The sequence below is a fragment of the Protopterus annectens genome, chromosome 4.part0 (genome assembly GCF_019279795.1).
Source record: "Protopterus annectens isolate FY-2018-M chromosome 4.part0, PAN1.0, whole genome shotgun sequence".
Taxonomy (NCBI): Eukaryota; Metazoa; Chordata; order Ceratodontiformes; family Protopteridae; genus Protopterus; species Protopterus annectens.
This window is the reverse complement of record NC_056733.1, coordinates 939794267-939819967: the sequence shown is the minus strand read 5'-3', so window position 1 is coordinate 939819967 and position 25701 is coordinate 939794267. Positions and strand designations below refer to the sequence as shown.

At 41.9% G+C, this 25701-nt stretch overlaps 1 protein-coding gene across 2 annotated transcripts in view; it reads right to left on the bottom strand.

Annotated features, from left to right (window-relative positions):
• The window catches only part of HIP1R (huntingtin interacting protein 1 related), a 2955354-nt gene that overhangs the window by 429715 nt on the left and 2499938 nt on the right, over nt 1–25701 (bottom strand). For both annotated transcript variants that reach the window (XM_044068914.1, XM_044068915.1), the window contains exons 25-26: nt 15083–15113; nt 13368–13430 (exon numbers count right to left, since the gene is read on the bottom strand). In XM_044068914.1, coding sequence (XP_043924849.1) covers nt 13368–13430; nt 15083–15113 — 94 coding nt within the window. The remainder of the gene's footprint in view (nt 1–13367; nt 13431–15082; nt 15114–25701) is intronic.

The window sequence follows — 25701 nt, the reverse complement described above, 5'->3', positions numbered from 1 at the left end:
CTGCAGGACTGCCGAAGCAAAGCCTGCTCGGGATCTGGAGTATAAAGGCAGGTTGTAGTGTTTGGTAAATGTATGCACGGAGCTCCATGTAGCAGCCTCTAGAATGTCCTTTGTAGCCACTCCTCTTAGAAAGGCTGTGGATGTGGCTATAGCTCTGGTGGAGTGTGGCCTAATATTGGCTGGCACACCTTTTCCTTGGAAAGAGTAACAGAATCTGATGCAGTGTCCAATCCATTTTGAAACTGTTTGTTTGGAGATTGCCTTTCCTTGCACTCCAGCAGCACAGGCTACAAATAGTTGGTCAGACTTCCTGGTGGTCTTTGTTCTGTCCAAGTAGTAGCGTAATTGTCTGTGTATGTCCAAAGTGTGCAGCAGCTTTTCCCCCTTATTTTGAGGGTTGGGAAAGAAGGTAGGCAGGTGAATTGCTTGATTTAGACACCCTGGATATCACTTTTGGCATGAATGAAGGATTGGTTCTTAGAGAAACTCTGTCCTGATGAAAAATGAGAAAGGGAGGTACTGCCATCAGGGCCTGTATCTCCGAGACTCTTCTTGCTGAGGTAACTGCCAACAGGAAAACCGTTTTCCAGGAGAGAAATTGCATTTCTGAAGATGCTGCTGGTTCAAAAGGAGGAAGAGTTAATTTTTCCAAGACGAAATTGTGGTCCCATGCAGGTACTGGTGGTTTTCTGGGAGGTTTGATATTCTTTATCTCTCTTAGAAACTGTCTTAGCAAGGGATGTGAAAACAGGTGGATCACAGTTGTATTTTGCTGAGATTGCTGAAGCGTGGATTTTTATGGAAGAATATGAGAGGCCACTATGAAACATTTCTGCCAAGTATTCTAATATCTGTGATATGCTCATTACTGATGCATCCTGACCCTTGTTGGCATTCCAGATGATGAATCTCTTCCACTTGGCTGAATAGGTTTTGCTGGTGGAAGGTCTGCATGCTTCCAGTAAGACTTCTTGCACTTTTTCGGAAAGAGAGGTATGGGTGAAAGTCATGGAACCCTCCAAGCTGTCAGCTGCAATGTTTGCAGGTTTTGATGAACAGTCCTGTAATTGTGCTGTGTTAGAAGCAGAGGCCATTGAGGCAAGGGCCACGGTTTGGAGTGAGTTATGCTCAGTAGCAGTAGATACCAGTGCTGCCTTGGCCAGTCTGGAGCAATCAAAATTCCTTTTGGTTGTTCCGCTTTGATCTTCAGTAACACCTTGGTCAGTAATGGTAGAGGAGGGAATGCATAAATTGTTAGGGAATTCCAGCTGAAAGAGAGGGCATCCGTTCTCCAGGCTGGAGGATGGTGCGTTCTTGAACAGAACTTCTCCGGGTGATGATTGAGGTGAGAAGCAAAAAGATCTATGTCCGGTTTTCCCCATGCACTTGTTATTTGTGAGAAAATGTGTGGATGCAGCATCCATTCGTGCGGATCCAAGAAATTTCTGCTCAGCCTGTCCGCTAGAACATTGTCCTTGCCTGGAACAAACTGGGATTGCAAGTGGATGTTCAGTTTCAGGGACTTTTTCCAAAGAATCATTGTTAGTCTGCAGAGGGGGTAAGAGTGAGTGCCTCCCTGCTTGTTTATATACCACATGACAGTGGTGTTGTCTGTCCTTATTAGCAGATGACCTTGTTGAAGGGATCTCCCGAAGGCCTCGATTGCATGTATCACTGCCAACATCTCTTTCTGATTTATGTGCAGATGCATTTCCCTGGGAGTCCATTGCCCTTGAATGCATCTGCCCTCCATGTGCGCCCCCCATCCATGATCTGAGGTGTCTGTTGTAATGGTTTGACTTGCTAGAGGTTTGTTGAAAAGACATGCCCTTGTTTAAATGACTTGCTTGAGCCCACCACAAGAATTCCCTTTGCAGGCATGGAATGAGTGGTATTACGTCTCCTAGATTTTAGCTGTGCTGAGACCATAAGCTTTTTAGGTACCATTGTAGCTTTCTCATGTGTAGTCTTACCAGAGGTACCAGAAGAATGCAAGATGCCATGAACCCCAGGGCCTGCAGGATTTTCCTTGCGGTCAGCTGGGTGAGCTTTGCTAGGCTTTTGAAGTAATCTGGTAAATGTTCTTGTTTCTCCTCTGTGAGGTAAGCCATTTGTGATTGTGTGTCCAATTTGGCTCCTAGGAAAATTATCTGTTGGGATGGCAGTAGTCTTGATTTTTGAATGTTGACTGTGTATCCCAAAGCCTGTAGTAATTGAATGACATAATCCAAGTGTCTTATCAAGGTTAGTTTGCTGTCTGCTTGTATAAGGCAGTCGTCCAGGTAAGGGTATATTTGAATTCCCTGGAGCCTGCAATGTGCAACTACTGATGCCAGGCATTTCGTGAATACTCTGGGCGCAGTAGATAAGCCAAACGGCAATGCTGAGAATTGATAATGCTCTGATCCTGCAAGAAATCTGAGGTATCTTCTGCAACTGTGTCTGATTGGGACATGCAGGTATGCCTCCTTGAGGTCCAGAGTAATCAGCCAAGACCCCTTGCCCAGCATGGGAAGGAGTTGCTGTAAAGTCAGCATTTTGAATTTTGGCACAATGAGAAAGGTGTTTAGAGCGGACAAATCCAGTATAGGTCTCCATTGCTTTTCTTTTCTTGGAACAAGGAACAGTCTTGAATAGAATCCCTGGCCTTGTTCCTGAGGAGGAACCTTTTCTATAGCTTTTATTTGTAACAGCTTTGAAACTTGTATGAGTGCCTCTGCCCTTTGATTTTGTGGCAGGTTTGGCATGCCTTGTCTCGTTGGTAAGGTATGGAAGTGGAACCTGTAACCTTGGTCTACTATGTCCAGAATCCATTTGTCCTTGGTTAAAATGTGCCAGTTCTTTGAGAATAAGGATAATTTTCTGCCTAGAGGTGCTTCTCTTTGTCCCTGTGGTGCAGCTGAACTCCCTGTGCCACTTCTCTGATTTGGAGGTTGCCATTGGCGGCCCCTGTAAGAGCCTCGGTATTGCCCTCTACCTCGAGCACGCCTGTTTTTTCCCCTTTGAAACTTGTCAGTGTCTGGAAAGGACCAATTCTTTGAAAGCCAATTCCTGCTGAATCTAGGTGGCTGAACCTGGAGGAAATCCTTGACTGTCTGTACTGATTTAGCCTTTTCCTCAATAGATTTCAACACATCCTGTGCAGTAACACCAAAAAGCCTCTGTTTTTCCAGAGGTGCATCTAGGAGCTTTACTTTAACATGGTCTGGCAGTAGCTGCTCTTTCAGCCAAGCATCTCTACGTATAACGGCCCCTGTCATAGCTGACCTACATGAAGCTTCCAATGCAGCATAACCATACTGAAGAAAATGACTGCTAACCTGCTGAGTATTATGAACCAAATCCTGCAATGCCTTTCTATCTATAGGCTCAGGAGAGGCTAACTTTTTCTGCAAATCATTCATTAAGTAATCCTGGTACTGAAACATATGGAAAAGACAGTTAAGTGACCTCATGGCAAGGGTGGAAGAGGTATAAACTTTTTTGCCCCATCTCTCCAGGGACCTTGATTCCCTGTCTGCGGGCAAAGGATTTTCGGCCGAGGAAGTAGCCACTCCTTTGGGCCCCTGAGAAATAGTTTCTAGATCCACAGAGTGGGCCTTAAAGAGATGCTTATGAGTGTCAGGTACCCTGTAATATCTGTCTGGCTTGACAGGAGCAGGAGGGAGAGAATCAGGCGAAGCACTGGAGTCTGAGTTTACATCATCCAAGACATCCAACACTGGAGGAATAGCTAAAGGTCTGTGCTGGGGTAACTTGAGGAAGGTACGTAGCCTTTTCCTGGAGTCAGAAAATTCCTGGCCCTGCCACTGAAAATGTTCTCTCATGGAGTGGAGAACTTCTCCGAAAGAAATATCCTCTGGAGGAGAGGCAGAAGGAATCGATTCCTCAGCATCAGAGTCCTCGTAGGCCTAGAAGGATTCTTCCTGGGTGTCTGAGTGCTCAGAATCCCTAGAGGCTTCATCTGAAGAGAGGGTATCTGGCTGTTCTGTCCTAGCCCTTTTATCTGCAGGAGGCTGAGAACCCCTGTCTGGGTGAGACTGTGAACCTCTGATTAGAGAGATTAGATCAGCAGCTAGGGTCATGATCTGTTTATCAGAAGAATGGCTCTAGGAAATAGTTTTAGGAGGATGGACCTTAGCCTGGCTGGCAGCCTTTGCACATGTGTAGGCCTTGATGGACATGGAGACCGGAGGCCTAGCTGCCCCACGTGCAGGAGTAACCTTATCCACTGGTATGGTGTCGGGTAATTCTAGAGCTTCGGTTTCGGGAGGAAAATCCACAACCGGCACCGGGGAAACCTCCGGGACCGAAGTACGCGGTAAAGCAGTGTCGTCGGCCTGGAGCGGTTGAATTACCTCCTCCGAAGAGGCCGATGCACTCGCGGTTGGCTTAGGAGTGGTATCGGTGGACGGCGCGGGCCGAGGATGTCGGTCCCGGTCCTTACGCTTTTTGGAAATATGTGCTGTCGGTTGTTCCGACGGCATGATATAAGCGTAATTTTCACCAAAAAAGTCTTCGGCAAAGTCTGCCCGGCGCCTGAGAGTGCGCTTATTAAAGCAAGCACAGGCAGCACAGGCCGAGACGTCGTGGTCTGGGCCCAGGCAGGGAAGGCAGTAAGAGTGGAAGTCCTTATGAGGTATTTGTTTACCACAAGACAAACAATTGTTAACCTTTTCAATTTTTTCTGACATCGGCTGAGGCAAGAAAAATGTTCCCCAACGGGGTACTTAGCTTTTTGATGACTTCGGTAACTGAAAACACAGGAGCTGACCGACCGGCACTTGCGAACTGCTTCTGCTTCGGGGCACCGCGCGGCAAGAAAGACTGAAGAAGATGGCGTCCGCTGATGCTTTTATACCCTGGCCGCTCTGATGTCAGGTGGGAGCCGACATCAGCAGACGCCGGACCCAGACTTTTGAATCCGGCCGACCGAAGGGCTGCCTGAGGCAGGACAACCCGTATGTCAGGACTGCAGTTGCATTCTTGAAGGACATCCTGGACTGCAGCTGTATGAGCACTCGAACATCTACATTTATGGTAGGTACAAAACTGTACTATGTTCATCGTGCATACAGCTGCAGTCATAACAGATGGGTAGAATCCCAAAGCTAAGTAAGGGTGGTAGGCACTAAGTGGAACTAGGAGGAGCTAGGATGCCCTGCAGGACTGTTGTGGCAAAGCCCGCTCTAGATTTTGAGTATAGTGGGAGGTGATAGTGCTTGGAGAAAGTGTGCACTGAACTCCAGGTGGCTGCTTCCAAAATGTCCTTGGTAGGGACACCCCTGAGGAAGGCTGCAGAGGTAGCTGTGGCTCTGGTGGAGTGGGATCTGATGCATGCAGGCACAGTTTTTCCATGAAATGAGTAACAAAAGCGTATGCAGTGGGCTATCCATTTTGAAATTGTCTGTTTGGAAATAGCCTTTCCTTGAGCACCTGCAGCATAGGACACAAAGAGTTGCTCAGATTTCCAGAATGGCTTTGTTCTGTCTAAATAGTAACGAAGTTGCCTGTGAATGTCCAAGGAATGTAGTAGTTTTTCTCCTTTGTTTTGTGGATTAGGATAAAAGGTAGGTAAGTGGATAGTCTGATTCAAAGCTACACTGGATACTACCTTTGGCATAAAGGTAGGGTTGGTTCATAAGGAAACTCTGTCCTGATGGAAAATGATGAATGGCTGCACAGCCATGAGGGCCTGTAGCTCCGAAACCCTGCGTGCTGAGGTGATAGCCAGAAGAAAGGCTGTTTTCCATGACAAGTACTGTAACTCTGTTGAAGAAGCTGGCTCGAAGGGAGGAAGGGTCAGCTTTTCCAATACGAAGTCGAGGTCCGAAGCAGGGACTGGTGGTTTCCTTGGGGGTTTTATATTCTTTGCCCCTCTGAGGAACTGCCTTAAGAGAGGATGTGAGAATAAAGGAGGATCTGTGTTGTATTGTGCAGAAATGGCTGAAGCGTGGATCTTGATGGAGGAGAAGGAAAGTCCATTGTTTAACATCTCAGCTAGGTACTGTAAAATTTGAGGTATATTTATTACCCAAGGATTCTGTCCCTTTTCTTGATTCCAGGCACAAAATCGTTTCCATTTGGCAGAGTAGGCCTTTCTAGTAGAAGGTCTTCTGGCCTCCAAGATGACGTCCTGCACCTCCTTGGAGAGGAGAAACTGTTGGGAAATCAAGGAATTCTCCATGCAGCTAGATTTAGAGTTTTGAGATGGCTGTGAAGAGTTTTGTAGTTGTGTTGGGACAACAGAAGAGGGACTAGAGGTAGGATCCATGGTGGGGAATGTGTCAGGCTCTTCAGGAGCGGATACCAGTGTTGTCTTGGCCAGTCTGGAGCAATGAGAATCATTTTCGGCCTCTCTGTTCTGGCTTTTAATAGAACTTTGGGCAGCAGAGGAAGAGGCGGGAAGGCATAGACTGTCAATGTTGCCCAATTGAAGGAAAGTGCGTCCACTTTAAAGGCCTGTGGATGATAGGTCCTTGAACAAAATTTTTTCAACTGGCAATTTCTGTGGGTAGCAAAGAGATCTATGTCTGGCTGTCCCCATGCGTGAGTTATCTTTGTGAAAACTTGAGGATGCAACTTCCATTTGTGTGGATCTGTCATATTTCTGCTTAGGTTGTCTGCCAGTGTGTTTTCCTTCCCTGGCAGGAATTGTGCCTGTAGCTGAATTTGCAATTCCAGTGCTGTGTTCCATAGGGTCATGGCTTGCCTGCACAGGGGGTATGAATGAGTTCCCCCCTGTTTGTTTATGTACCACATCACTGTGGTGTTGTCTGTCCTTATCAATAGCTGGCCTGGATGCAGTAGGTCTTTGAAGGTCATAATAGCCTTTTGGTTGACATGAAGGTGCTTCTCTTTTCGGGTCCATTTTCCCTGAATGCACTGATCTGTCATGTGTGCTCCCCAGGCATAATCTGAGGCGTCTGTTGTGATGATTTGAGTTGCTTGAGGTACACAGAAAGGAAGACCTGTGTTTCTTTGGCAAGCTTGAGCCCACCACATAAATTCCTTTTGAAGGCATGGAATGAGTGGCATAATTGCTTCCAAGCTGTGGCTGTGTTGAGACCATAAGTTTTTTAGGTACCATTGAAGTTTCCTCATATGCAGCTTTGCACATGGGATTAGAAGGATGCAAGATGCCATGAATCCCAGAGCTTGCAGGACTTTCCTTGCAGTTAGCCTGGTGTAAGTTGACATTTTTCTGAAGTATTGAGACAGTTGCCCTTGCTTGTCTGGCGTGAGGTAGGCCATCTGGGTGGTTGTATCCAAGCTGGCACCCAGGAAAATTATTTGTTGAGAGGGTATTAGTTTTGATTTCTTTTTGTTGACTGTGTATCCCAGGAAGTTCAACAGTTTTATTACAAACGCCAGGTGCTGCAGTAGTATGTCCTTGCTGTCCGCTTGGATCAGGCAGTCGTCCAGATATGGGTAGATTTGTATCCCCTGTGGTCTGCAGAAGGCGATTACTGATGCCAGGCATTTCGTAAACACTCTGGGCGCAGTAGATAAGCCAAAGGGCAATGCAGAGAATTGATAATGGGTTGAACCTGCAAGAAATCTGAGGTATCTTCTGCAATCTTGTCTGATAGGGACATGCAGGTATGCCTCCTTGAGGTCCAATGTTACCAGCCAAGACTCCTTGCCCAGCATGGGAAGAAGCTGCTGTAATGTGAGCATCTTGAATTTTGGCACCTGTAGATATGTGTTTAGGATGGATATGTCTAAGACAGGTCTCCAATCTTTGTCTTTCCTTGGTACCAGGAATAGTCTGGAATAAAACCCTTGACCTTGTTCTTTTGCAGGTACCTCTTGAATTGCTTTCATGTCCATGAGAGGTGAAATTTGTTTTTGTGCCTCTGCCCTTTGATTGTGTGGCAGGTTTGGCATGCCTCTCATTTTTGGAAGGGTGTGAAAGTGGAACCTGTAGCCTCTGTCTATAATGTCCAGAATCCATTTGTCTTTTGTAACAATATGCCAATTTTTTGAGAATAATGTCAGTTTTCCGCCCAAAGGTGCTGCCATTAAACCTTTGCTTGGCAGGTGTAGGGGGAAGTCATTGTGTCTGTTTTCTAAAAGACTGTGATCTATCTTCTCCACCTGTTGGGGTTGGTGCTTGCCACTGTCTGGCTCTGAAAGATCCTTGAGGTTGTCCTCTACCCCTTGGACGCCTGTATCTGCCCCTTTGAGGTCTGTCCGTGGCTGGAAAGGACCAATTTTTTGAAGGCCAGTTTCTGCTGAAAAGTGGAGGCTGTACCTGCAGGAAATCTTTCACTGTTTGCATTGATTTCGCTTTTTCCTCCATTTTCTTTAGCACCTCCTCAGCTTTAACACCAAACAGTACATCTTTTTGAAGAGGTACAGCTAATAATTTAGCTTTGACATGACCTGGTAAGGTTTGCTCTTTGAGCCAAGCATGCCTACGTATAACAGACCCCATAACAGCAGCTCTACATGAGACCTCTAAAGCATCAAAACCACACTGCAAGGTATGTTTACCCACTTGCTCTGCACCATACAACAAATCCTGCAACTCTTTTAAATCTGGTTGTTCTGGTTGTGTCATCTTGCTTTTCAGCTGAGATATCAAAAACTGTTGATACTTTAACATATGGAACTGACAATTTAATGCCCTCATGGTTAAAGTGGCCGAGGTGTACACCTTTTCCCCCCACCTTTCTAAAGCTCTGGAATCTCTCTCTGAAGGTAATGGGTTTTTGGCAGTAGAGGCCTTAATTCCCTTGGGACCCTGTGAAATTGTTTCTGGGACAGCAGTATGGCTTATATATAGGAACTGGTGAGAATCGGGAACCCGGTAATACCTGTCTGGTATAACAGGAGCTGGAGGCAAAGAATCTGGATTAAGACTGGCTTCTGTGTACACATCATCCAATATATCTAAAACAGGAGGGATAGCCAGAGGCCTATGCTGGGGGAGCAGAAGAAATTCCCTGAGCCTTTTCTTGGAATCTGAGTAATCTTGGCCTTCCCAGTGAAAGTGTTCCCTCAATGTATGCAGGGTTTCCCCAAAAGAGAAGTCCTCAAGGGGGGAGACCGAGGGAATAGACTCTTCTGCATCAGAGTCTTCGAATGGAGAATAGGCATAATCCTGGTCCTCAGATAGTTCTGAGGTAATAGAAGCTTGATCTGAGGAAGGGTAGTCGTCAGAGGGGGTTGAGAACCCTTGATAAGAGTAATCAAATCCTCAGCCATTTTAAGCATCTGTTTTTTAGGCATGGTGCCTTGAGAGGGGGTCTGAGGAACCTGTTTTTTGGTTTTCATGGCTGCTTTAGATTTAGTGAAGGCTTTAATAGAGAAGGAGGAAGGCCTGAAGACCCCTTGAGAAATGGCAGGCCTGTCTAAATTCTGAGTTTCCCTGCCAGGAGTGGCGTCGGTATCTGTAGTAGGAATGGGGGCCGAGGAGCCTGCGATCTCAGGTACTGAAGACACCAGTAATGCATTGTCATTGGCACTCAGGGGCTGCGTAGGTGCCTCGCTGAGTACCGGAGAACCGGTAGTCGGCCTTAGTGTGGTTTCAGTCGGAGGTGCGGACCTCGTATGTCGGTCCTTATCTTTGCGGTTTTTTTGCTCAAAACTGGAGTCGGAATATCCGACAACATAATATAATTAAATTTTTTGCCAAAAAAGTGAAGGGCGAACTCCGCCCGATGCTTAATAGTGCACTTGTTGAATCTAGCATAAAAACAGCAGGCAGGCCGAGACGTCGTGGTCTGGGCCTAAGCAAGGTATACAGAAAGAGTGGAAATCCTTATGCGGTATTTGCTTCCCACATGAAATGCAATTATTAACTTTGTCTGACATCGGACTGAGGCAAGAAAAGTTTCCCCAACGGGGTACTTAACTTTCAAGAAGACTTCGGCTGAAATACTTTCGTAAATCTCAGGAGCTGGCCGACCGGCACTTGCGAACTGCTTCTGCTTCGGGCACCGCGCGGCAAGAACGACTGAAGAAAATGGCGTCGACTGCCTCTTTTATACCCCTGCCGCACTGACGTCAGGGAAGAAGCGACGACAACCGATGCCGGACCTAGACGTTGGAATTCGGCCGACCGAGGACCCGTCTGACGGCAGGATAACCCATCTGTTATGACTGCAGCTGTATGCACGATGAACATCCTTTTTTCCCATCTGTCTGGTGCCCTTGAATCCCTGTCAGAAGAGACAGGGTTTTTTGCTGTAGCGGCCTTAACCCCCTTGGGACGCTGAGTTTCTGGGTCAGCAGCAGGGTTTTTATAAAGAAATTTATGTGAATCAGGAACCCTGTAATATTTGCCTGGTTTAACAGGAGCTGGAGGTAAGGAGTCTGGAGAAAGGCCGGACTCTGAAAATACATCATCTACAATGTCTAGCACAGGGGGAATAGCAAGAGGCCTGTGCTGAGGAAGTAAAAGAAAATCTCTGAGCCTTTTCTTTGATTCTGAATAATCTTGGCTCTCCCAGTGGAACTGCTCCCTCATGGTATGCAGGGTTTCCCCAAAAGAAAAATCCTCAGGAGGAGAAGCTGAAGGAATGGATTCTTCAGCATCAAAATCCTCATAGGGAGGAAGAGAGTATTCCTGTACAAAAGAGGAGTCAGAGGAAATGGAAACCTGATCTGAAGAGTCATAGTCTGTGTCTCTTGCCTAAGCCTTTTGTCAGGAGGGGGATTGGAACCCCTGATCAAGGTAATAAGGTCTTCGGCCATTTTGAGCATCTGTTTTTTAGGCATGGAAGCCTGTCCTGGAGAATGCTGTACTTGTTTCTTTGTCTTTAAAGCTGCTGTAGTCTTTGCTTTTGAAGCTGAAGCAGACTTTACATATAACTGTGTAGGTCTGAAAACACCCTCAGAAGCCGATGCCTGCTCAGCAGCTCCAGACCCATCTGAGGGAATGATTTCCGAGTGTCCAATACCTTGAGTACCCAGAGGCCTAGCTGGCTCCACGTGGGAGTCGTCAGAGGCCTGTGGCTCTGAGGTAGCGGGTGTCAGGGGCTGCAAAAGCGCCTCACTGAGAACCGGCGACTGGCTTAGCAGAAGCCTTGTCGTCGGTTTTGGATCTCGGATGCCAGTCCTTCTCTTTTTCCTTGCGTTTTTTTAGAAACTCCGGTCGTCGGCTGTTCCGAGGGCATTATGTAATTGAATTTTCGGCCAAAGTAATGAAAAGCAAAATCAAACCGACGCTTAATAGCGCGTTTGTTGAATCTAGCATAAAACCAACAGCTAGCAACGTTATGATCAGGGCCTAGGGCAAGGAATACAGTAAGAATGATAATCCTTATGAGGTATTTAATTCCCACAAGAAATACAATTGTTAACTTTTTCTGACATCGGTCTGGAGCAAGAAAAAAGTTTCCCCAACGGGGCACTTAGCTTTAATGAAGACTTCGGATCTGAAATTCGTCTGTGAAAATCTTAGGAGTCGGCCGACCGGCACTTGCAAACTGCTTATGCTTCGGGCACCGCACGGCAAGAAAGACGGAAGAAAATGGGGTCGGCTGCATCTCTTATACCCCTGGCGCACTGACGTCAGGGAAGAGGTGACAGCAACCAACGCCGGACCTAGACTTTGGAATTCTGGCCGGCCGCAGGTAGCCTGCCAGCAGGATAACCCCAAGAGTAATGACTGCAACAGTGAAACACGATGAACATCAGCAATCTCCGTGCCTTTCATCACAGTACATGATGTAGATATACAATCATGCATTACTTATTTTAACTTCTTCATCTTACCAACTTCTGTGCTCAGTTCCGGAAGCTGATCAGAATGGAAGGTAATAGCAATCTCCGTGCCTTTCACCACAGTACATGATCTAGATATACAATCATGTATTACTTATTTTCCAGGTTCTTTTCTATCCCTTCCATTTCCTTTAACTGCTGAGAAGACAACGAGGTCACCCCACACCCACAGTTAACTTCCTGTAGTGCCAACCCCTGTGGTGGGCTGGAAGCAGACGACGAGGTCACCCCATACCCACAGTTAAGTTCCTGTAGTGGCAACCCTTGTGGTGGACTGGAAGCAGAAGACAATGAGGTCACCTCACACCCACAGTTAACTTCCTGTAGTGCCAACCCTTGTGGCGGGCTGGAAGGAGAAGACAACGAGGTCACCCCACACCCACAGTTAACTTTCTGTAGTGGCAAACCTTGTGGTGGGTTTAGCTAAGGAAGGTTTACTTTGCCTGGGTTTATTTTTTTTCTTGGACATCCACGCACATAATCTGGTTCAAATAACTCAAGCAGCCTGTCAAGTACTATTCTAGAGTTTTCAAAATTGTTTAGTAAAAATCCTCTTTCTCATATCAGGGAATAGGGAGAATTTAGAAACAGCAGGAAAGGACTTACTACATATCTTTCCTTATTGGGAATGTCACTGTAGCCTTTTTAATCAAGTTGTTATATTCTGTAGGTTTGCCCCTTGAAAGCAAATGTCACTTGTTCCTAACAAATCCTGGTAAGACACGCATGTGTTGCATAATATATCATGGAATACAACTACATTACTAGTACTTACAGGACGTCTGGTGAGCCTTAGGGGTTTGAAATCCTGTTTGCTACTCCTAATGGTAAGGAAAAGCTACCTCACAAGTTGAAATAAAGAATGCCTGCTAAGCAGAAAATAAGAAAGAAAAGGAAAAGCAGACGCACAGATAATGAACGTCTGCTGAACGTTGCAGGAGGTTGGAAGTTACATGCAGGTTAAAGTCTCGTGGGTTTTCATGGCATCACATTCTACATTTGATCTCAGAATCCAAGGCAGGTCCTCTATACTTCATCACAGCTGTTATTTTCAAGTTAGTGTAGCATTAAGTTTTGAAAGAAATCTGCAAGAGTCCCAAGTCAATACTCATACAGACTGAAGATAATGTTAGCTTAGCTTCCAAATTTATAACCATGAAAGTAGTGCTGCACCAACACTGGAGTGAGCAAGGCACCTTCCCTGACTGCCAACTCGCAGGAGGTGTTAAACATTTAAAAAGGTTACACAGCTAACACATCACAATACCTTAACAGACAGCTTGTAAACTGTCAATATGTCCCGTTTGTCTTTTAAAGGCAGTTAATCTACCTTCAAAACATAATGCACATTTACAAGCAATAACGATCTGACTGCTTGTACACAGCCAAACCTTTTTAAATGCTGACAATTTACAAGGTGTCATTAAAGCAACTGCTTACAGGCAGTGATGGAAGGGGGAGACAGATGGATGTCTTGCTAAATGTACTAAATTTCCTTACTACACTTCTGCAGGAATGGTATAAATCCAACAAAAACATTTTAAGACCAACATACTTTATTTTTGCTGACCAATCATCCAGAACTACTCAAAAGAAAAAAAAAATACTTAGCAAGCGATAACTCTTCTTACCCTTGAGCTTTCTACTATCTCCTTCTGTAAATCTGTCGAAGCCATTACCAACAACCGAATCGCCTGAAAGATAAAATAAGAAATGTTACACAAGCTGGTTCTTTTACTGTTGCGGTTAAAAGCATCACCACTGATAATAAGGCATTCTCACAGAAATGTCTCAGAAAAATATTCTTACATGCAAAATAGCCAGACCAAAAAAAAATTCTCCTATAGCAGCTGTTTTTTGAAAACAGTTCCAGAAGTGGTTACACTGGCAATTGTTGCTACAACAGGTAACTCCATTGTAAAATTTAGCAGACAATAAATGGCATGTCTTCAAACGATACACAGGTGTCCAGGAAATAATGCTATTAATAAATACTTCATGCTCATGCAGAAATATTCACACAGACATACAAGTCAAATTGCTTGCATGTTCAAATGCCATGGGTTATAATACTTTTACTGTACTTGTGATACATAAAATGACCTTAACTACAAGACAAGCATTAACACTACTGTAAGTTAGATTAATTATGATATTCCACTTATGTACATCTCTTCTACAGCTGTTGCCCTTTTATTTACAAGTTATATTTTGCAATTACATTTGTCTAACAAATGCAAAACACAGCAGAGTTGAAGTTCCTCCTAAAGGGTGCATTATGATATCACTGGGGTCTTAAAAAAAAACACAGAATGTAAAAGGCAGCAGATTGTCCCCATCTCTACAATGGTGGCAATCTGTTTCTAAACAATGAAAACATGTTGATTTATTCCAATCATACCTCTCTCATGGACAGAAGCAGTTAGTAAATCACCCCCATATAAATCAAATTTCTGAATCACATCTGGATTGCTTGGCTAGGCTTATAAGGGCTGTAGTAGTCATTATCCTAGTATACACCCATGAACTTCTTAGTGCAATAATCAGGGACAAATTCATAAATAATCTACGATACAAAGGCTCCAAAACAGGGACAGATTAAAAAAAAACTGCCCTTATAAACCTAGAAAGATGGTAGAATAAAAGGTTGGGCATTAGTGTGTATTTTTTGAAGGATACTCAAATGTCTGGCATTATTTAACACTGTAATCCTCAATAATTTGAAAAAAAAACTTTACAGGATACGAGATAAAAATCTGGATATTCTGTGAAACTCTGGACATTTGTGAGATGTGGCTGTAAGTATGAAATTCTAGTCAGATACGTTCTGCAAACAAGTGAACGCTTACAGCAGGATGTGTGATTAATGCACAGTCCCAGGACAGGTTAGCCACACTGATTACAGCTTGCAGTAAAGCAGACACAGGTATCTGCAGACTGGATACTAACCACACTGCAGTAACATACAAAAGATGCACAACACGTCAGGATGTAGTACACTATCAAATGGTTTCAAAAAAAGTGTGGTTAACCAGAGTACTCAGTGCGTGATAGATAGTAGGCAAAGGTCTCTGCAGTATACAGGATTATAAGGATGATGCAATAAACTGAAAATACAGCAATACATAGCTTTCAGAAGGATGTGAAACTTATCAGTTAACATCAACTGTAGAACACATCATACGGGAGGTCAGAATACATTTTAAGTTTAAATGTCAGTGTCTAAATGTTAGGATTATGGGAAGGAAAGCAACATACAGATACTTTACAGGCACACTAATAGCCGACTTGAAAAATTACCAGAAACGGTGGTATTTTATTAAAAAAACATCTGTCACATGCTCACCTTCATCAGGTCTGTGCAGCAATTCAAGATTCTGAAACATAGAAATCAGAAGTGATACTAGTAACTAGTCAGTTTTTAAATACGGAAATAAAACAGTAGAATTAAGTTTGTTAACCAGTTCAATACTTATTCCTGTTGAAAACGTATCTACTAATCGTAACATTCAGCAAAGCCAAATAAGAAAAGAAAATACACATCCATTTGTGTGTGTGTGTGTGTGTGTGTGTGTGTGTGGGGGGGGGGGGGGTCAGAGTCCTAAATGTCACTTCTGTTTAATTGTACCTAACTACCTTACCTTATCAAACTGAATGCACTTCTGTTTAACTGTATATTACTACCTTACCCTATTAAACTGAATGCATTTCTGTTTAACTGGATATTACTACCTTACCTTATCAAACTGAATACACTTCTGTTTAACTGTATATTACTACCTTACCTTATCAAACTGAATACACTTCTGTTTAACTGTATATTACTACCTTACCCTATCAAACTGAATGCACTTCTGTTTAATTGTATATTACTACCTTACCCTATCAAACTGAATGCACTTCTGTTTAACTGTATATTACTACCTTACCTTATCAAACTGAATACACTTCTGTTTAACTGTATATTACTACCTTACCTTATCAAACTGAATACACTTCTGTTTAACTGGATATTACTACCTTACCTTATCAAACTGAATACACGTCTGTTTAATTGTATATTACTACCTTACCCTATCAAACTGAATGCACTTCTGTTTAACTGGATATTACTACCTTACCTTATCAAACTGAATACACTTCTGTTTAACTGCATATTACTACCTTACCTTATCAAACTGAATACACTTCTGTTTAACTGGATATTACTATCTTACCTTATCAAACTGAATGCACTTCTGTTTAATTGTATATTACTACCTTACCTTATCAAACTGAATACACTTCTGTTTAACTGGATATTACTACCTTACCTTATCAAACTGAATGCACTTCTGTTTAATTGTATATTACTACCTTACCTTATCAAACTGAATACACTTCTGTTTAATTGTATATTACTACCTTACTTTATCAAACTGAATACACTTCTGTTTAACTGGATATTACTACCTTACCTTTTCAAACTGAATGCACTTCTGTTTAACTGGATATTACTATCTTACCTTATCAAACTGAATGCACTTCTGTTTAATTGTATATTACCACCTTACCTTATCAAACTGAATACACTTCTGTTTAATTGTATATTACTACCTTACCTTATCAAACTGAATGCACTTCTGTTTAATTGTATATTACTACCTTACCCCATCAAAGTGAATACACTTCTGTTTAATTGTATATTACTACCTTACCTTATCAAAGTGAATACACTTCTGTTTAATTGTATATTACTACCTTACCCCTATCAGACTGAATACACTTCTGTTTAATTGTATATTACTACCTTACCCCTATCAGACTGAATACACTTCTGTTTAACTGTATATTACTACCTTACCTTATCAAACTGAATACACTTCTGTTTAACTGTATATTACTACCTTACCTTATCAAAGTGAACACACGTCTGTTTAACTGGATATTACTACCTTACCCCATCAAAGTGAATACACTTCTGTTTAATTGTATATTACTACCTTACCTTATCAAACTGAATACACGTCTGTTTAATTGTATATTACCACCTTACCTTATCAAAGTGAATACACGTCTGTTTAATTGTATATTACCACCTTACCTTATCAAAGTAAATACACTTCTGTTTAATTGTATATTACTACCTTACCTTATCAAAGTGAACACACGTCTGTTTAATTGTATATTACTACCTTACCCCATCAAAGTGAATACACCTCTGTTTAATTGTATATTCCTACCTTACCCTATCCAACTGAATAAACTTCTGTTTAACTGGATATTACCACCTTACCTTATCAAAGTGAACACACGTCTGTTTAATTGTATATTACTACCTTACCATATCAAAGTGAACACACGTCTGTTTAATTGTATATTACTACCTTACCTTATCAAACTGAATACACTTCTGTTTAATTGTATATTACCACCTTACCTTATCAAAGTGAATACACGTCTGTTTAATTGTATATTACCACCTTACCTTATCAAAGTGAACACGTCTGTTTAATTGTATATTACTACCTTACCTTATCAAACTGAATACACTTCTGTTTAATTGTATATTACTACCTTACCTTATCAAACTGAATGCACTTCTGTTTAATTGTATATTCCTACCTTACCCTATCCAACTGAATAAACTTCTGTTTAACTGGATATTACTACCTTACCCTATCAAAGTGAATACACTTCTGTCTAATTGTATATTCCTACCTTACCCTATCCAACTGAATAAACTTCTGTTTAACTGGATATTACTACCTTACCCTATCAAAGTGAATGCACTTCTGTTTAACTGTATATTACTACCTTACCCTATCAAAATGAATACACTTCTGTTTAATTGTATATTACTACCTTACCCCTATCAAACTGAATATACTTCTGTTTAATTGTATATTACTACCTTACCCTATCAAAGTGAATACACTTCTGTTTAATTGTATATTACTACCTTATCGCATCAAACTGAATACATGTCTGTTTAACTGTATATTACTACCTTACCTTATCAAATGGAATACACTTCTGTTTAATTATATATTACTACCTTACACCTATCAAACTGAATACACTTCTGTTTAATTGTATATTACTACCTTACCTTATCAAACTGAATACACTTCTGTTTAACTGTATATTACTACCTTACCAAACTGAACACACTTCTCTTTAATTGCATATTACTACCATACCCTATCAAAGTGAATGCACTTCTGTTTAACTGTAAATTACTACCTTACCAAAGTGACTACACTTCTGTTTAATTGTATATTACTACCTTACTGAATACACTTCTGTTTAATCCTATATTACTACCTTACACTATCAAACTGAATACACTTCTGTTTAATTGCATATTACTACCATACCCTATCAAAGTGAATGCACTTCTGTTTAACTGTAAATTACTACCTTACCTTATCAAAGTGAACACACGTCTGTTTAACTGGATATTACTACCTTACCCCATCAAAGTGAATACACTTCTGTTTAACTGTATATTAACTTACCCCTATAAAGCTGAATACACGTCTGTTTAACTGTATATTACCACCTTACCTTATCAAAATGAATACACTTCTTTTTAACTGTATATTACTACCTTACCCTTTCAAAGTGAATATACTTCTGTTTAACTGGATATTACTACCTTACCCTATCAAACTGAACACACTTCTGTTTAATTGTATATTACTAGCTTACCCTATCAAAGTGAATACACGTCTATTTAATTGTATATGACTACCTTACCCTATCAAAGTGAATACACTTCTGTTTAATTGTATATTACTACCTTACCTTATCAAACTGAATACACGTCAGTTTAACTGTATATTACTACCTTAACCTATCAAAGTGAATACATTTCTGTTAAATTGTATATTACTACCTTACCTTATCAAATTGAATACACATCTGTTTAATTGTATATTACTACCTTACCCTATCAAAGTGAATATACTTCTGTTTAACTGGATATTACTACCTTACCCTATCAAACTGAATACACTTCTGTTTAACTGTGTATTACTACCTTACCCTATCAAACTGAATAAACTTCTGTTTAACTGGATATTACTACCTTACCCTATCACACTGAATACACTTCTGTTTAACTGTATATTACTAACTTACCTTATCAAACTGAATACTCATCAGTTTAATTGTATATTACTACCTTACCCTATCAAAGTGAATACATTTCTGTTTAATTGTATATTACTACCTTACCTTATCAAACTGAATACGTCTGTTTAATCGTATATTACTACCTTACCCTATCAAACTGAATACACGTCCTGTTTAATTGTATATTACTACCTTACTTTATCAAAGTGAATACACTTCTGTTTAATTGTATATTACTACCTTACCCCTATCAGACTGAATACACTTCTGTTTAATTGTATATTACTACCTTAACCCTATCAAACTGAATAAACTTCTGTTTAACTGGATATTACGACCTTACCCTATCAAGCTGAATATACTTCTGTTTAATTGTATATTCCTACCTTACCCTATTAAGCTGAATACACTTCTGTTTAACTGTATATTACTACCTTACCTTATCAAAGTGAACACACGTCTGTTTAACTGTATATTACTACCTTACCCTATCAGACTGAATACACTTCTGTTTAACTGGATATTACAACCTTACCCCTATCAGACTGAATACACTTCTGTTTAACTGTATATTACTACCTTACCCTATCAAAGTGAATACACTTCTGTTTAACTGTATATTACTTCCTTACCCTATCAAAATGAATACACTTCTGTTTAACTGTATATTACTACCTTACTTTATCAAAGTGAATACACTTCTGTTTAATTGTATATTACTACCTTACCCCTATCAGACTGAATACACTTCTGTTTAATTGTATATTACTACCTTAACCCTATCAAACTGAATAAACTTCTGTTTAAATGGATATTACGACCTTACCCTATCAAGCTGAATATACTTCTGTTTAATTGTATATTCCTACCTTACCCTATTAAGCTGAATACACTTCTGTTTAACTGTATATTACTACCTTACCTTATCAAAGTGAACACACGTCTGTTTAACTGTATATTACTACCTTACCCTATCAAAATGAATACACGTCTGTTTAATTGTATATTACTACCTTACCCTATCAAACTGAATACACGTCTGTTTAATTGTATATTACTACCTTACCTTATCAAAGTGAATACACTTCTGTTTAATTGTATATTACTACCTTACCCCTATCAGACTGAATACACTTCTGTTTAACTGTATATTACTACCTTACCCTATCAAACTGAATACACGTCTGTTTAATTGTATATTACTACCTTACCTTATCAAAGTGAATACACTTCTGTTTAACTATATTACTACCTTACCTTATCAAAGTGAATACACTTCTGTTTAATTGTATATTACTACCTTACCCCTATCAGACTGAATACACTTCTGTTTAATTGTATATTACTACCTTACCCCTATACACTTCTTTTTAACTGTACATTACTACCTTACCCTATCAAAGTGAATACACTTCTGTTTAATTGTATATTGCTACCTTACCTTATCAAACTGAATGCACTTCTGTTTAATTGTATATTACTACCTTACCTACACGTCTGCTTAACTGTATATTACTACCTTACCCTATCAAAGTGAATACACTTCTGTTTAATTGTATACTACTACCTTACCCTATCAAACTGAATACACGTCTGTTTAACTGTATATTACTACCTTACCTTATCAAACTGAATACACTTCTGTTTAATTGTATATTACTACCTTACCCCTATCAGACTGAATACACTTCTGTTTAATTGTATATTACTACCTTACCTTATCAAAGTGAATACACTTCAATTTAATTGTATATTACTACCTTACCCTATCAAACTGAATACCCGTCTGTTTAACTGTATATTACTACCTTACCCTATCAAACTGAATACACTTCTGTTTAATTGTATATTACTACCTTACCCTATCAAAGTGAATACACTTCTGTTTAACTGGATATTACTACCTTACCTTATCAAACTGAATACATGTCAGTTTAATTGTATATTACTACTTTACCTTATCAAACTGAATACTGGCCACATGTGATAACATGGAATAAGTGTGATAAAATACAACAAAACAGTACAACTGTATGCAACAGAATGTTCAGACTTGTACATTAACAGACTGCAATAATGTCAAATTCTGTAGGAAAATGTACCCTCAACCACTGAAAACTTGCAAACTACGGCCACGTCATGCCACTGCAAGCACCTGACCCATAACCACAACTATGCTGTGTAGCTGAGGAGCAAATCCGAGACATTTTAACAGACTTGGAAAGGTAATGAGGCTGGAAACAAATCTATTATCAAGTTGGTGACAAAAGGCTAAACAGGTAAAGTCAACAAGCGTAAGAGTATCATTTTTTAGAAAGGTTAACATCCACTTCTACAGCTGATGCCTTAATATACCTCCACAAAACATTCATTCATCTTGTATCTGAGGAGGCTTTCCATTCAAACATCAGACAACCATCCATCCATACACAACTGCTTTTTCCATTCCTGCCCATGGCATCAGGGTGTCACTTCAATAAGGGTGCACATCTAGAAAAAGAAGTTCTGTACCTACCATAACATTCCTTGTTAGTTGTCTTCATCTCGCCTTCCTTCTTGCTGTTTGGGTTCAGAGACGATCCTCATCTCCGACTCGGCCATCTTCTACAGCTCAAGAGCTGTTTACTGGCTCGAGGCTACCCCTTATCCTAGCATGCCCAGCGTCAGCTACCCAGACCTCATTTGTGATAGTGCATAATAGACATAAGTACAGTAACCAGTTACTAAAAACTGGTTGCCCAATACACCTAAACAAGGAAAACGTTATAAATTACCTGGCATGTGAAGTAATAAAAGATGCTCAGCCAGTGAAAACAAAAGGGAACTCCTCACAATCATCTAGGAAGGGGGAAGGAGGGAGGGACGCAAGAAGGAAGGCGAGATGAAGGCAACTAACATGGAACGTTATGGTAGGTACATAACTTCTTTATGTTAAGTTGTCCATCTCGCCTTCATTCTTGCTGTTTGGGACAGCATCCCTAGCACCTAAAATCCCGGGTGGCTCATTGGAACAAACTCTTCAGAACAGTAGAACCAAAGGAAGCTCTGCTCCAGGAGACCATATCTACCTTGTAATGAGAGATAAAAGTGTGGGGGTTTGCCCAAGTGGCAGCTGCACAGACTGAGTCTATGGGCAACCTAGACTGAAAAGCTACAGAGGTGGCTTATGCTCTAGTGGAATGACCTGTTGGTTTAGCTGGTAGCTCTTTATTTCATAACTGATAAATAAAGGTAATAGTATCAGATAACCATCTGGATAAGGTCACGTTAGAAACTGGAAGGCTTTGTTTGTTGAAAGCATAAGAAAGAAATAACTGGTCTGACTTTTAGTTCCTTAGTTCTATGGAGGTAAAAACGCAATTGTCTGTGCGCATCCAATTGGTGGAGTTTGTATTCTGCCATTTTGCTGTGATTAGGAAAGAAAACTGGGAGATCTATGGATTGACTTAAATTGTTCTCTGAACAGACTTTAGGAATAAAGGATGGATTGGTCCTGAGAGAAACTCTGTCCTTGTGAAACACCAGGTAAGGAGGACGAACACATAGTGCTTGAAGTTCTGAGACACGTTTAACTAAGTGATAGCAACCAGAAAAAGTGTCTTCCAAGAAAGAAATTTTAAAGAGCATGATGCTGCCGGTTCAAAGGGAGGCAAAATTAAGGAGGCTAAAACTAAATTTAGATACCAAGGAGGGAGAGTCTCTAACTGGGTTCTAAGAAGAGATGTTACTTTCATAAAGGCTTTGCAGAGCTTATGAGACATTATGGTAGAATTAAACACACCAATATGAAAATTAGAAATGCCAGCTAGTTGTACTCTAATGGTAGCGGAAGCCGCACCAGACTGAAAAAGCTGTACTAGAAATTCCAGAATTTCATGGACTGGGGATGAGAAAGGATCCAAATTTCTAGATTCTGCCCAGTAAGAAAACCGTTTCCATTTACTAGCATACGTTTTCCTTGTAGTAGACTTATATGAGGAAAGAATAATATTACGGACTGTTGGGGAGATATTGGAAAGCCTGGCTAAGGTTGGAAGTGGAGTAACCAAGCCGTGAGCAGGAGAGTTTGAAGGGACTGGTGGAACCCGCCTGACTGATGAATCGGAAGATCTGGAACTGGGTCCAGAATCCACGGTTGATCCAGAAGGTGGAGGTGTAGGAACGGGAACCATATTTGTCAGGCCAATATGGGGCAATGAGGATCATTTTGCAACCCAACGATTTTGCTTTCTGTACGAGTCTTGGAATTAGGGGAAAAGGGGGAAAAGTGTAAAGGAGTACCTGAGGCCAATTGTGGACTAGAGCATCTCTGGGTATATGACCTGGAAGAGGAAGTAGGGAGAAGTAGCTGCTGCATTTGTTGTTGAGAGGAGTGGCAAATAGGTCGCAGCAAGGCTGTCCCCATTTGCAGAAGATAAGATCCGCAACTTCCTGATTCAGGGACCACTTGTGAGGCATGAGAGTAGCTCTGCTGAGCCTGTCCACTATAACCTTGGATTTCCCAGGGATGTGCATTGCTATCAGAAAATGTTGGGAGGAAATCGCCCATTGCACAGTCTGAGTGCTTCTCGACACAAGGGGTAAGACCTGGTCCCACCCTGTTTGTTGATGTACCACACCACTGACATGTTGTCCGTTTGGATTGCAATGGTCCCGGAAGGAAGAGAGTCTTGAAGGTCTTGCAACGCTAAGAGAACCGCTCTCATTTCTAGGACACTGATATGCAGATGGTACTCGTGAGGTTGCCGAGTGCCTTGGACTGTCCTGCCTAGATAATGCCCCCCCCCCACCCTATCAGGGAGGCGTCCATGGTCACTGTGGCTACTGGAGGGGGTTGTATGAAAGGTCTGCCCTGAATTACTAGTGGGGAGACCATCCACCAAGAAAGGTGCCTTTTGCATGTTTCTGTGATCAGGATCATGTGAGACATGGGTAGTTCCTGGAAAGATCACTGCGTGAAAAGAAGCCACTGAAGGATTCTCATGTGGAAACATGCTAATGGGACAAGAAGAATGGCAGCTGCCATGGAGCCTAGAGTTTGGAGGACATGTCTGACTTGAACCATTTTGCTCTGCATTAGAATTAACACTTGTTGACGAATAGTGGAAACTCTTTCCTGTGGTAATCTTGCAAACATTTCTTTTGTGTTTAATTCTGCTCCTATGTATGTGATAGACTGACAGGGCAACAAGGCAGATTTTTCGAAATTTACTGTAGTGCCTAGTTGAGTGCATGATGTGATTGTATAATCCCATGCCTCTAAGAGTTGATGCCTGGTGGTAGCAGTCAGGAGCCAGTCTAGATAGGGAAACACCTGGAATCCTTGACACCTCAGGTGAGCCGTGACTACTGCCATACACTTGGTGAACACCCTGGGGGCTGAGGTGAGACCAAAGGGCAGAGCTCTGAACTGGTAATGACTGGCCCCTACCCGGAAGCGAAGAAATCTCCTGGAGTGTCTGTCCATCTTGATATACTAGTACGCATCCTGAAGATCTATCGTGCACATCCAATTGTCCTGACCCAGAAAAGGGAAAATGGACTGCAGTGTCACCATCCGGAACTTTTCTTTTTGTATAGATTTGTTCCATCTGCTGAGATCCAGTATTGGTCTCCAGTCCCCTGTCTTTTTTGGTACTAAAAAGAATCTTGAGTAAGTTCCGGATCCTAGTTGGTCTGCGGGGACTTCTTGAATGGCTCTTTTTTCTAGCAGTCTTGAAACTTCTGTGACTGCTTGATCCCTTAGATTGGGTGGGACATCTGAGATGGGCTTTTTTGATTCTATGGGGGACTGATGGAAGGGAATTTTGTAACCTCCGGATATGATGGATAGTACCCATCAGTCTCTTGTTATATTTTGCCAGGGTTTGGGTACAGCAAAAGTCTTCCCCGACTGCCGCCAGAGGTGAACAGTCGGGCAAACCTTCAGGGATGCTGGAAGGGTTTGGCAGAGAAGGTTTCTCTGACACCCTGGTTCTGCGGTCACCCTCTGCCATGAGGGTGGCATCTGTTGTTGTTGTTTCCCCCTCTGCCCAGAGGGAACAATCACCATGTGTGTCAGGCAAGGGTCCCTGGGATTTTCAGAACCACATCTTTCCGCTCTTCTGACCCTTGGGATAAGGTCTGGAAGGAGTGGAAAAACAGACTCCCATGGCAGAGAGAGTCTTGCCTTCCTGCTCACACCTGGTCAATGTGTCTTTCACCTGAGGCCCAAAGAGAAAGGAGCCATCAAAGGAAGTATTGGTGAAGGACGCTCGAAAGGGTTCCGCAAACTGACACAGCCACATCCAAGCATGTCTCCCGAGAACCACACCTGTCCCTGCGGCTCTGCTCGCTCCATCGGCTGCATACGAAATCAGCCTCATGGAGGAGTTGACTATGGAATTAAGAGTCGCAAGCGGAGAAGCTACTTTAGCTGATGCTCCCTCAGCTGTAGGATCTTGAAGGGCATCTCCAAGTTCTTTCAGGAGATCCCTTTGAAGACATGTAAAATGGCACAGATAATTCAGGGACTTCATTGAAAAGGTCACTGAAGCAAACATTCGCTTTCCATACCTGTCCATTATCCGAGACTCTTTGTTCGGTGGATGAACAGATGAAGAGGTTTCTGCTAACTCTTTCTTGGTGGCTACTGCTACCACCATGGCATCAACGGGCACACCTTTGGAGAGGAGTTGCTTGTCCTGGGGGGCTGTAATAAATTTGTTTAGTCTCCTTGGAGTAGGTTCCACAGAATCTGGAGCTGACCAAGCCTTTTGAGCCACTACAGACATGAGTGGATCGAAAGGAGGAGATACCCCGGAGGTGGAAGGTTGGGAACCAAATGCATCCCAGTATACAGACTCA